Raw genomic sequence first — 14,495 nt, 5'->3', positions numbered from 1 at the left:
ATTGCTGTCATGGAGGGAAACAATACTAGTTTTTTTTTCTTCCAATGGTCTTTGCTTGTGGGGAACACAGTACAATTAAGAATGCATATGTTATTTTATGGCCATTGGAAGTATATCCTATTTTCATTGTGATCAATTCTCTATTATACCAATTCAATATCTGGAGTTTACATCTTTGACGGATTGGAAAAATTGCTGCCACGCTACATTAAATAGATTAGTTTGTGTTTGTTCTAGAGATGAGTTAAGGCGCTTAATGAGCAGAAGTGGAGAGAGGTGCAGGGATTTAGTGCTTGTTCAGAGGCCATTCTGGCTGACTTCTAAAGAATAGTGCATAAGGTGACCGCTGCAATGCTGAAGGCCTTTACCTTTTCATATACAGTAGTATGTTGGTAATCTGGAGTAGAGCATGGTGGATCAAAGATTCAACATATCTTGTGAATTGAACAATGCTGAGAGACACTGAGTGTACGTACTAAACTGATTTGAAAATGCCCATGTACAGCATTTGTTTGTTATACCCGAGTCTGAAAACTTTCCACCATCCCACATTTTTGGATTCTGTGTTTTGGGACGGATAAATATTTGCAGCAAAAAACTTTGGATTAAAGTGTTGGGTGGATGGACTAGTAACGTTGTGTGGGTGTACTTAACCTGGATACTAACCTCAATATGCTACCTTGCATCTTAGTTTATTGAGTTAGCATGGTAACATTAGCTAATTTTCAATAAACATGCAGTGCAGTTGTTGATGCTGAAAGAAATGTAATTAGTTTAAAACAGTTTTTTTGGGTGTTCAGGTATGTGTATTTATATATTGACTAAGGGGCGGTGCTAGATGAATGTCTGAAGGGCCATACAAAGAATCATGGCAAGCACTCCAATCATTTTCAGAGAGACTTTATTTTAAATTGACCGACGGTCTGACATTCGCCATCCACGGACCATCACCTCTAGCACGGCTTAAAAAAAGATCGGAGACAAGAGTGTTAATCAAGCAGTGCACTGCCACCATGCAAATTGACTGACACGTGTTGCAATAAATGGACACATAACCTTTACCTTATCGATGAGTGTGTGTGTGTGAGACAGCAAGGTAAAGGTTCTAGTGCTAATTGAAACTGCACACTCAACCGCACACGCATACCCTTTCCCTTTTCATCATACACTTGCATTTTGTCCCCTGACACACACACACACACACACACACACACACACACACACACACACACACACACACACACACACACACACACACACACACATATTCATTAGAGCAAATGGAATTAACGGGACTGGAGGCATAATCTTCTTCCCCTGGTGGTGTGTGGGGGAACCAAGACGTTCATTTTCTCAGCCTCTAACCACAACTTCAGAACTACTTGCCGAGAAAACGTCTGCACTCGGGTCTCATCTCCAAGCACATTAATGATTCACAACATTCAAATGTCAAATGCAATTAGCTGTGCTGCTCACTCTAAGCAGGTTTTACTGTGCCCATATATAGACGTGTGTCTTGGGGATCTATGGGTTGTGTGACTAGAATAGAAACGTGCAGACAAATTCATTTTTAGAAAGCCCAGGTGTGGTTGTGCAAGGAGACAGTATTAGGTCTGAGCCCGCACACAGCAGACAATATTGCATGTCACAGAATCTGTGTGTGTAGCTCTCTCTGTCCCTTGCTGTTTGGGTTTCTCCTGGCTTTTTCTTACTCCTCTCGCTCGGTAATGACTCTGGGAAAATGACAAGAGGAGCACTGCGGTTTGCGCTAGTCAGTGTGTGTGTGTGTGTGTATGTGTCTGCGTTTGTCTCCATTTTTCCAAGCTGTAGCAAAAAAGATCAAAGTGCCAAGTTGGCCCAGGTCAGACAGGCTTACTTCGCTATCACTGTTGCAAACAGACAAATGTATCATCTTCCAGCAGCCATGCCTTCGCTTCTCTTTGAAATGGATATTCACCTATTTAAATTGCACATGGAGAGTAAAGAGTGGAAGTCACACACCAGAATGCACACGCACACATACACATAAACACACACACATAAACACACACATACACATAAACACAAACATACACATAAACACACACATACACATACATACTGGGTCTTATTCATCATCCATGAGTAAATCTGTGTGTAGGGTTGCACATAAATTCTCACGCTACTAAAACTCTGCTCCGGATTCACGAAGCGTGCGGAAAACTCAGATTTGATCGTAAACACGTGTGTAACATGATGAATCCCAATCCTGCGTAAATTGAGAGCGCGCCCCCGGTGATCAGCAATTAGCATAGATCTCCGCCCATGAATAGCAAATGACCGCTATATAAGGGCATAGGTGCATCTGCTCCTCCTGCTCCTGCTCCGTCACCCAGACGCCGAGGCCGGAGAGGTGACCCGGTCCTGACGGAGCAGGTCCTACAAAATCAAGTGGCAATTGTTAGGGCAATTGAAGGATTGAATAACACAATGCAGGAAATCAACACCAGCCTTAAGGCAATCTGCCAAGCACTTTTGCCCACCAAAAAATAAAGTTTACTTTTTTCAGTGTCCCCCCTGTGTGATGTTTGGTTATTCTAGGTAAAACCATTTGGAGCTGTAGAAAATAACGCAATGCAATAACAAAGGCAGTATTAAAATTAATTGATGAACTAAAATAAGCGGGATGTTGGATAGATAAACGAATATATCCGTTTTTGCAACAAAATAAAATGTTCAGATTAGCTTTTTTAATGTTAATGGTAGCTTGTGCAGTACTTGTGCAAGCAACATACTTAAAATCGTTCTACAAGTCGCTGGCGTACCAGAACAGCAGCCGCATTCGTCATCTCGCGAGCTGGTTCTGGAGGCAGCCGCTCAGGTGGATGTGGGATATCTGGTAGGGGAAGTCCCCTCTTAATTGAAAAATTGTGCAGGACACAGCAGGCCATTATAATGTTGCACACCTTTTTGGGTGTATAGAGGAGGGTGCCACCTCTGTGATCAAGGCACAGCCATCTTGTCTTCAGAACCCCGTTGGTGCGTTCTATAACAGCCCTTGTGACGGCGTGGGCTTCATTGTAACGCAGCTCCTGTGGTGTCTGTGGGTTGGTGAGGGGTGTCATTAGCCACCGCCTAAGCGGGTAACCCCGGTCCCCTGTGGATATAAAAAGATAAGTCTCTACATATAAATCACATGCATTTGTGAGTATATTCTTACCGATAAGCCAGCCGTCTCTCACAGCTCCATTCTCCAAACGCGTGCCAACTGCGCAATTGCGCAGTATGAAACTGTCATGCGTTCCTCCTGGCCACCGTGCCACAACGTTGAGCAACACACAGTTTGCATCACATATCAGCTGCACATTCACGGAATGAAAGTTTTTCCGGTTTATGAATGCAAATGCATCAACAGATGGAGCCTTGATGCATATGTGTGTGCAGTCTATGGCACCGATTACATTGGGCATGTTGGCCAGCGCGCAAAACTCCTGCTTCACGAGTTGCCTTTGTGCGCCATAGGGGAATTGTATGTACAGTACTTTGGGCAAAATGCGGCTCATTGATGGCTGGGATATTCCTGCTCTGTCTGCTATCTCCCGCTGGAAGGTCCCTGTGGCAAGGAATCCCAGCACGGATAGTACCTGCAGATGTGCGGGGATGGCGTGGCTTCTTTGAGTTGGCCTCGTCAGATTAGGCTCCAGAATGTTGCATAAATACAACAGAATTGGTCTCGGTAGACGGAAACGACTAATCAACCACTCATCACTCTCAGCCAACAAGTCTGCCCGGTCCCTGAAGTTCCTCTCTCTCCAGATAGCACCTTGTGCCAAATCGTGCAAAAGTGCAAGTTCAGCCATTGTTACCATTGTCTAAAACCGAAGTCCTTTTTATACTATGGTAATTTCAAATTCACAACACCTGGTGAGCACTATTTTGGCCGTGACAATAGTTTTTGTGTGATTTTATTATTATGATAATATTTTTTATTGATATGTAGAAAGTACGTGTTGTCTGTGGTTTTAAACAAGTAGTTTACATTCTAAATAAATCGAATCTATATCTTAAACCTTGAATTGTCAACTTATTTTCTGTAGAACATTTTTATATTTTTTATATTTTTTAATATTTTGTCATATGTCGCATATTGCGTGTTTCAAAGGCATCAGCGTATTTTGAACATGAGAGAGAGTAATACGAATTAAAATTGTAATTTTCAACAGTGACAAACAGTATTTATGTCTATTCCTACATTTACACACAGCGCTACACACAGTCGGGAGCATGTGTAGATTTTGTGAGTAGCTACACAAAAATCAGCACTACTAAAAGATTGATGAATGCGGAAATCACACGTAAATTCGCGCTGCTCACGGTTTACACACAAATCCGTGCTGCTCACGTTTCATGAATAAGACCCACTGTGTGTAGAGCCACACATACACATGCACACAGCTTGTTTAACCAATTGTTTCCTTCTGCTTGCCAGCTTTGATTCTTTTCTCTCAAATAGTTTTCTTTGTTTATTTCTTTTCTCTATAAATTATACATGCACCTCAAGTTTTATCAAAGTTCCCTATTGTATTTCCCTGGCAGAGAGGACTACTCAAGTAACCCACTCGTGAACTCCCACCGAGTTCACACAGAGAAATGGAAGTTTATGGAAACATTCTCACAATAAAACAAATGTATCTAAGTAGTTTTGAACCAAAATGAGATATTCAGCCATTAAACAAATGAGATCCTGTCCACTTAGTGGCGCGCATTGATTGCCGTCAGTACACGCTGCCCGAGGAGGTGAATGAATGCTGCTCGGGTTAAGAATTCATTTTTGTCATTAGTGTGGCCCAAGAAAATCTATTGTATTTTTACATAAACAAGCTACTGAGGCGAGAAAAAAAAAGCCAAGTGTGGTTATTAAGGGCTATTTTACACCTGCTCGCCGCAGAGCTTGGGCGCCGCTAAAGAGGAACGACTTAAAGAGATCCGCCTGCAAAGCTCTGGATACTTCCCTGACCTTTTTAAGATGGCAAAGACAAGTTTGGATGCAGGGTGGCATAGCTTCAGATGACGCTACAAGGGAATAAAGACAGTGAGGGATGGGCTTTAGAAACATTCTAGTCACACCCACATAGACACACACACACTGGATTCCTAAATATCTCCACGCAGTTCCAATTGGGTTTTGCTGCATTCAGAATGTGTAGTTCATATTTGTGTACGTGTGTTTGGGTGTAAGAGATGGACAGATGACACACCTTATGTTTTAGTTTAGAATGGCAGTTAAGTCTCACTTCCAATGAATGCCAATGAGTCTGTCTGACAGCTGTGTTTTTATGTCTGTCTGTGTGTGTGTGTTTGTGTGTGTGCGTGCGTGCGTGTGTGTGTGTGTGTGTGTGCATGTGCGTGTGCTCCTGTGTGTGTGTGTGTGTGTGTGCGTGCGTGCGTGTGTTGGCAAGTCCAGGGTCCAGAGGCAAAATCAATCTGCCTGTCAGCCTCCCGCCTGTTACGCTACCTATCACTAGCAATACCTTTACGCGCACTGTGTGGTGTGTGTCTCCTGTCTTTCTGTCAACCCTCTCTGTCTCTCCATCCTTCCCGCCTCTCGGCCTGTTGTGCTTTTTTTTTTGTCCGTCTTGCCCTCCCGTCTGGTCCCTGGCTGCTGTCTCTTCAGTGTCAAGTCTTCCCCACGTCAAACCCTCTCTCTCTCTCTCCACCATGCCCTTAATCTGTCGGCCGCGACACCCACGTTTGAAGAATGACTTTACGCCCACCACGGGTTTCCTGTTTTAACCAGACACCTCTATTTGCATCTCATTCCACATTCTAAATTCCTTATTATTTACCACTTAATGCTTTCTCTCCTGCATGGCTGTTCCCTCACAAATGGCTGTGTGTCTGTGTCTGTCACACCACTGAGCTACCAATAAGTCTACGGCGCTGCAGCAGCAGTAGGAATTTTTAACAGTGACAGCATCGACTCACATCCCAGAGAATTATTAATCACAGCGATCCTGCACCTGGAGTCGGAAGCTTTTATATAACTCTTTCCCACTATACATCCTAGTGAAACATTTATGAAGGTGTAAGAGAGAAGAGGGAATTATCACAGACAACTTGATTCACGTTTTTCTTAGGTAAAATAATGTTTGTGTGCTAGTGAGCAAAGACATTGATTGATTCTGTATTTTGTTAAAAAAAGAAGTAAGTGATATGTTTTGTTAATATAAGTGTCAAATTAATCTATGTTCACACCGCAATCTCTTAAACAGTATGTGCGGTTCATAATACGGGTCTCCCAGTCAATCAGATTTGCAGATTATTGCCAGATAAAATTTGGAGTATCCCGCTCGTTTTTCATCCAATCAGGAGCGCTGAAAAAGAGGCGGGTCTCTGTGCCTTTGAACGATGACTCGCTGCTCTCCAACACGACACTATCTGACAAAGACGGCTGTGTCATCACTGTTCATGTGATGGTGACATTGGGGACGCAACAAACGCTGCCAACTGCTAGTCACTGACAGGAAGTTATAGCTAAAAGGACCATATTGCTTACTTCTCCTTTAATTCGATGTGTTCTCCTCTCTCTCTCTCTCTCTCTCTCTCTCTCTCTCTCTCTCTCTCTCTCTCTCTCTTTTTCATGTCCAGATCCCCCAGGTCAGCTATGCCTCGACCGCCCCTGAACTGAGCGACAACACTCGCTACGACTTCTTCTCCCGCGTGGTGCCTCCTGACTCCTACCAGGCCCAGGCTATGATGGACATCGTCACCGCCATGGAGTGGAACTACGTGTCCACGCTGGCCTCCGAGGGAAACTACGGAGAGAGCGGCGTGGAGGCCTTTGTCCAGATCTCCAGAGAAACCGGTAGGAGCTCTTGGCATTATCAGATCCAATACGTGGCTCTTATCTTCCATTATTCTTGTTGATGTATATATGGATGTTGGGTGCGTTTGGTCACTAAAGTATAGACTGGGGAGGGGGGGGGGGTCTCAAGGTGTGCTACAAGGGAGTCTGTGAATAGGGCCTTCCTTGGAATTTGAAAAAGTGGATACAAGGTTGTCTAAAGATCGTCCTATGTCCCAGCCTTTGGGACAAACTGGACCTATGGATCATAATATGTGCTTCCATGTTATACAAAAGTGTTCAAGACTTTGTGGTGTTCTTAATGAGAGGAATAGTGAGAAGCGTGGATAGGAGGCTTTTCTTACCAGCTTCTCAGGTTAGACTGGGTGATGGGAAGGTTTTGTTCTTTCTTTCTTTCTTTCTTTCTTTCTTTCTTTCTTTCTTTCTTTCTTTCTTTCTTTCTTTCTTTCTTTCTTTCTTTTACTTTTGCATTTGGCGGTCTTTGGCCCCAGTGTAGATTCTAGTTTTAATGGATTTAGTGAGATCCGAGTCAGTGCCTATACTTTCAGAAAACAACCTTATTTCCCCCCGGCATGAGGTTATAACAACTACGATGTGATGTTCATGGTGCACTTTGGTGGTATCTTACATGATCAGCGGCTTAAGCCTGTAATTTGAAGAGAAACTAAAGCAAGAACGGAGCGGAAAAATATGTTGTCTAAAACCTCTAAGGGAAACTCAAGGGAAGAATTCACCCTGCGGTTAAATTGCAGGCTGGAGATTGTATGCTGTAGGGAGCGAATCGAGACAGAGCGTTATCACAGCAAGCATTTGACGGACAAGTTAAGGTGTATTTGTTTTACTTACCCGTGTTTGGCTCTATATGTGTGTTGCATTCTAATAATGGTGCAGGCTTGTGTTTAAGCAGTGTTATTATTATTATTGATAGCATCGTTTAGCTTACACCAGTCCATCTAGTCTCACAGCAGAAGTAGTCAGTTCAGCTGCTGAAATTGAAAGTACTGGAAATGTGAGGCTTCATTTTGTTCACTTGTGTGTGTCAACAATTTCCACAAATGTACCCTCGCCACTGTAAACATCATATGCCCCATGTTGCTAGGGAAGGCTTGACTACAGCAGGATTTGGGTTGATAGATATAGATTCACATAATATTCATACTTCTTAAACCATATAGTGACACATGGTACCATATATGGAAGCATTTGCATTTTGCTACGTGTAAGTCGATAGTTCAATACAGAGTAATGTCCCTATTTTAAAATGAAATCTTCATTAGATCGAGAGAGATGAAACTAAGTTACACTTTGAGTCAGTAAGACTGACAGAGATACAGAGAGGGAGTAGGGAGAGAAACACAGAGCGACGGATCACTTGTCTGCTTTGATTTATAGACTTAAAAAGCGCGGCCGCTGTTGTCCTGAGAGAATCATGTTCAAGGCGAAAAGCGGCCTCAAATCAGTTTAGGGAAGCCTCCGATGGATGTTGACGCATTGAAACTCTGTTGGTTTTCCTTGTTTACGTCTCAGATTTATTTATTGGAAACACATCACATTGGACGTTTGCCAGTGTCTACGGGCTGACAGGACTAAAGCTATACGCAAAGAATGAATTTGAGAGACTGTCGAGATCTTTCTATTTTTATCGCTCTCCGATGATCATTAACGCCATCCTTTCCCTTTGGTTGCCCTTTTTTTCCTGCATTGTTTTGTGCGCTGCTGCTGATGTAGAGATGACAGCTATGTGCACGCCTGGGCTGCTGTCTATCCGTCCATCTCGCCCAGGGCTGTGTGCTCTGTGGCAGTCAGCACATAGATGTTGTTGACTGTGTTGTCGGGTCAGTGTGTGTGTGTGTGTGTGTGTGACTGGGTGTGTGCGTGTGTGCCATTGTTAACGGTAAAGCAAGTCCTCCTCAGCAATGTTGTGTATCTTTGTGTTTCTGGTGAGTCAGCAGATGCACTCTCTTGCCCTCTGTGCGCGTGTGTATGGCAGGGATACATGCTGTGACAGCAGTCAGTCAGTTGTTCACTCTGCGGCCCCGCAGATGTGAACACACACACACACACACACACACACACACACACACACACACACACACACACACACACACACAACCGAGGAGATGAAGGGATGGCTGGGAGAGCAGAAAAAAAAATTGGGGTGAAGAAGAGGGCTGAGGAGGCTGTGTTTGGAGTGTGTGTGCATGGAGTAGGGGGGTCGTGTATGTGTCTATGTGTGTGCTACAATTGATCATCAAACTCTAGAGTTTGAGGAAAAAGACGGGGAGAGAGGGAATAGCAAAATGTGAGGAGAATGGGTCAAGGAAGCGGGAACAGCGACATAATTATAATAGGGGTTCCGAATATAGTTGCAGAGCATTCCCAGCTACATACTGTATGTATATATAAAGGCACACTCACATGCACACACAAAGCCACAGGGAATTTCTATATGATTATTTAGCAATTGCAGTTTAATGATCGCAGCTAACAAGGCACTTTGCATAGTGATACCATACATCCAATGTTAATTAGTATGTAATCATTCAGTGATGGTTTCTGACAATGTGTGTGAGGGGGGTGCGTGAGTGTGTGCGTGCGTGTGTATGCATATTAATCATCAGAACGTTTCAGAGTAGGTGCTCATGCCTTGTTAGCAAGAGTCAGGGGGTTACATGGCTCTACGGTGCCATTGCGCTAGTTACAGTATCTTTTAAAGCGCATCTCCCCATATTTGTCTTGTGCTCTTTCTTTTTTGAACACATAAAGAAACATATTAAATATCTTTCTTCTTCAATACATTCTTTGAAAGTGGTGATGTCCTACTTGTGTTTGCCGCGCCACAGCTGCTGTGTTACTCCACTCCCGGGAGGAGCTGTGTCAGAAGTTCTGTACGGCTAATTTTTCAGCCACACAAACAGTCCACGTGGCAGTCAGCAAAATCCTCTTTGTTTCAAAAGGGACTGCTTCAGGGAGCACTTGAAATAGCTTTTGATTTAAGGTTACAGTTTGAGTGGATGCAAAGCCAATGGATTTGCAAATGTAAGCATGATAGCACACTAGACGTATAGATGATGACAATGGTAAAAACAAATCATATGTACTAAACACCAGTATGTTAGCATTGCCATTGCATAGCATGCTGGCATAGCCCAATGTACCGTCTGTCTCATTATCCCGCATTAATCCAGCTGTGGACTTGGTCAACCATGCCCCGCATCCTGAAATATATTCACCATGACTTTTGCAGCGTAGGCAGCCTGTCACCCCCAGCCATGGCTTTCCAGTCATGCAGAACTAGTAACGGACACAGCTCAGTGAGCCTCGGCCAAACGTGTTTACTCATCATTAGTAAGTGTTCCCAAACCGAGTGCACGGTGCAATGTGCTTTTTCCTTTTAAACACAATAAGCTAATGTCGCCCAGTGTTACTCACTCAGGTTGATAAACAAATAATGGCAAAGGTCAACTTTCGCGTGGGATTTGCCACGAGTGCTTCCAAATGTCATGCAGGAGGGTTTAGCGGTCAATTTGTAGTGCATCGAGTCACGGCTTGCATCAAAAAGAATAAAAGCAAAAGGGAATCTATCCCACTCCATTGCTTCCCATGAAGAGGTAGCTATTTTTAATTTTTTCTACATTTTTTGACCAGTGTGTCTAGACCTGGCAGTGTTTCATTTTATTGTATAGGGGTTGGGTGCACCACAAAACAGGTGCTCCATCCCAGTCTCCCCTACACACCGTGCCCCCCTGCTGTTGACCCTCGCTGTGGAAATCGCAGCATATGGCTCTAAATCTTGCCACGAAGGGACACACTCAGCCCTGCTATATTGTGCAGCATTTGGAGCATATGGATGGCTGGTACTATAAAACAAGAGGCAGCAGTGTGCTTACCGCAGACAAGGGGGATCTTTGAAATCAAGTCACGGCCGTTTCTCCTTCCCGTACCCTTCCTCACCTCCCCATGGAATCCATCTGGGATTAAAAGTACCACATCTACATTCAGACACACCGCAGACAGGCGGAGAGAGAGGATGCGCATGTGTGTGTGTGTGTGTGTGTGTGTGTGTGTGTGTGAGAGACGAGGACTTCGTGTCGATGAGAGGGTCTGTGGGTGAATTTTTAAGTGTGTGTGGGAACCTGCAAGAAAAGGCGTGTGAGAGAAAGAGAGAACAATGTGTGTGTTTGTGTGTAGCCTATACACGGCAAGCTGAACGAATCCTTGAAAGGTAGATTTTCTAATCTGTTTTATTCTTTTTTTAAATAACCAGAAATATAGGTCCACACATGGTCAATGTAGACCGGCAGTCCCCTGTTAGCTAGGTAGGAATGTATATGTGTGTGTGGTGTGTGTATGTGTTTATGTATGTGTGTTATTTGTGGACTGGCTTCAGTGGCTCATAGCAGTCACCTCCTCCTGACACTGGTCGCTCATCAAAACGCTCTGGAAGTCTGTAATGAAGAGGGTTAGGAAAATGAGCGGGAGAGAAGGGCTGAGAGAAAATAATTAAACGTTTATCTCCAGATTCATTTAATTAGCTCTTTGGCTCTGAACTAATCTTCCGCCTTTTTGCTTAGCTTTGCCTCTTTAGTTCCCTTTTAGTCCACTATTGCCCTCCACAATGGAGTCGGGCCCTTGTCATTATCCAAGCCTTGCTACTGGCTTGTGTTATTCTGCTATTCAGGCAAGGGGAATTACCCTTAATTGAAATGCATTGTGACGCATATTACACACAATATACTGTATGTCCATGATAGGTAGGCACTTGTGTAGTATCCTAAAACACCGGTGTTGAAAAATCTCCTAGCTTAGCTAATGTTTAGTTATTAATGAATACCGGGCATGATTAACATATGATATATCATAATTTATACTATATTAATATTAAATAATGTAATTATACTCATAAATGAATTTGATTATACTATATTACCTCATGATAAATAATGCTGTTGTAAGTAATAAGTAATTTTTTTAATATATTCTATGAATTATCAAATATATCACACATCGATTTAAGTATTTACGTTAAACAGGGAAGTTCTCCAGCACACACACACACACACACACACACACACACACACACACACACACACACACACACACACACACACACACACACACACACACACACACACACACACACACACACACACACACACACACACACACACACACACACACACACACACACACACACACATCTTTGCAAAAACACTGATTAATGCTGCTGGAAGAAACGGCACAAGGCACACGACACACACTTCTCTAACTCACACTCAACTGACAGCGTGTGCCCCTCGGGTCGATTTAGCTCTCTGTTTCTTGTCCTTGATTACACTCCCCTCACAACTTGAGACTGATGCTGCCTCTCACCGCACACATGCGCACACACACACACACACACACACACACACATACACACACACTTACACGCACGCAGCGAGCACAAACATCAACCCATTCATTTGTAACTAATTACACCAGCCTTGGTTTTTTCATCTCAATGTGAAGCTGGCTCAATTGTTGTCTTTAGGAAAGGCAACAAAGTCTTTTTTTCTAGCGTTCTAAGGTGTGTTTTTGCTGTTGGTTTTGGTCTGCTCGTCTTTGTAAAAAAATCACGATATCCCCCTCACCATTATATATGTTTATGAATGTAACTGTGTGTAAGTGTGTCCATGATGTGCATGCGTTGCTCTTTTCCTTGCGATGAAACATGACTGCAGCATTTGCTTTTTCCCCTCGCCTTCCCAAAAACTATTTGTGTGACTTTTTCTCCAAGATATAAATGATCTCGAAGAGCTCATTAACATCTTGTCTTGGTCTCAAAATTCCATTAAGATCCGGGTGATGTAAGCCTTATGTTTCCAGTCTCTCACCTGTGTGTGGACTTGACATAATCTATTAGGAGCTAACAACCCTCTGCAGAGGCCGTATGAATTGCCCGAAGACATTTAAAGGTGGTAATTATTAACCGAGCAGCCTTCCAATTTCATCCCACATGGCTGAGAATGGCCATTTCGAGCAATTCTCCCCTGTCGCCCCGCTACAAAGTCTACCACAAATTACCCTACTGATTTTCAGGAAAAAACTCTGGGGTTGCCTGCCATGCTTCTTCAACCTGTAAAAAATAACACCTCTGCATTTTTCAGCCACATCTCAGTGATTAGTATGGAATTGAACGAATAATTACATTTGCCTCCCACAAAGCAATTTTGCTGACACGCGGTATGTTACATAACAGGTTTTCGACAGCCCGTTGCTTGAAACATTCATTTGTCTTGTTTGAGCAGAAGTTAAAACTTTCAGAGTAAATCGACATGCACAAAAGCTTTCTTACAGTTTGAAGGGAAAGTGCAAAGCATACGTCGTGTACTCCAGACTGTGTATGGCAATGCTGTTGAATGGTGTTGGCCATGTTGAAATGTGCTTTAGTGCCTCTACTGTATGTTGTTCTGTGCTATCAATTAGATATGTAGTGTAGTGATTTCTTTGACAGAGGTGAGAACTCCTCATATTCCCTTATGGCCGAGAAAGAGATGGTACTGAGCAGACCCACATAAATAAATGTAATGTGTGTGTGTTTGTCATCTATTTCCTGTCCCTAGTTGACCTTTTATAGTCCACTAAAAGTTCGGGGGGAGAAAAAAGGCTCAGCCAGTTGCTGCTAAGCCCCAAAAGTAATTTCAGCAATATTCCTGCACCACTTGGTAGACACAGGCGTGTGTGTTTGTCTGTGTGTAAGTCCTGCGTGAGTGTAGATGTTTGTGCAGCTTATGTCTGCAAGATGTATGTGTGTTTTAGCTGTCATTTTATGGATGCCTGTTTGTTTATGTGTGTATACAAGTGGGATTGTGAGAGGAGGTGTGTGTGTGTGTGTGTTTTTCTTACGGCGCGGGAATCTGTCCACACAACTTAAAAGCCTCTTTACTGTTCCGCTCCAGTAAGTTCAGGTGTTTTCTCTCTCTCTCTCCTGTTCTTTTTTTTCCCTCCAATTTTTCATCTCTGCCTGGAGAAGGGGCGCTTGGGTCACAGTTAAAAATAAATGACAGGGAACCATCGCAAAAAATAATGCTTGTTTTTAAGGTGACACAATTAACAAGCTATACTGCATACACAGGTCTAGACAGCGACTGTGTTTCACCCGCATTCGCGACTAATAATAGAAGTATAATACTGCAAACTATAAAATTGGTTCAGCTGTTGTGCCTAGTATTAAAAGTAATACAACATTCAGCCGGTCCATTCTATATTAATTTTTAAACAAAACAGTTGATAATACCATAACAATGACACTAATAGTGGTCACTGTGCTAAAACAATGTTGAATGTGAAAACACCATGTAGCTTAAATAAGCTAGCAAAACATTCACTATAACTTAAACTGAAATAGTGAGGAGGAGATGGAAGAGAAAGTAACTTGTACTGAAGCCCCCTGACGAAAAACTTTGTATGCGTCTCCTGGGAGTGAACCCAACTGAAGGGAAGGAAAAACTACCAGACATTTTCATTATATTTTAGTTTAATTACTTTTTAATTGCTGATATAAATGTCTTTGTCAGGATCATCAATGATGATAGATGCTCTGAAGTATATAGTCCTTGAAGGTTTAGAGACGGAATAATTATGCCAAAAATTTCTTCCACCCTGTAAC

The 14,495-nt window shown here is 43.0% G+C and overlaps 1 protein-coding gene across 1 annotated transcript in view; it reads left to right on the top strand.

The window, feature by feature from the left end:
• Positions 1-6,732: 6,732 nt before the first annotated feature.
• Positions 6,733-14,495, top strand: part of grm8a (glutamate receptor, metabotropic 8a) — a gene marked incomplete at both ends in the record, with an annotated part of 148,040 nt that continues 140,277 nt past the window's right edge. Inside the window, one exon of the mRNA XM_080050953.1 lies at positions 6,733-6,844. Coding sequence (XP_079907079.1) covers positions 6,733-6,844 — 112 coding nt within the window. The remainder of the gene's footprint in view (positions 6,845-14,495) is intronic.

This window comes from Ammodytes marinus (assembly GCF_949987685.1).
Source record: "Ammodytes marinus genome assembly, chromosome: 22".
Classification (NCBI taxonomy): domain Eukaryota; kingdom Metazoa; phylum Chordata; class Actinopteri; order Uranoscopiformes; family Ammodytidae; genus Ammodytes; species Ammodytes marinus.
Note: the sequence above shows the minus strand (reverse complement) of the source record. Positions and strands in the feature narration are given on the sequence as shown.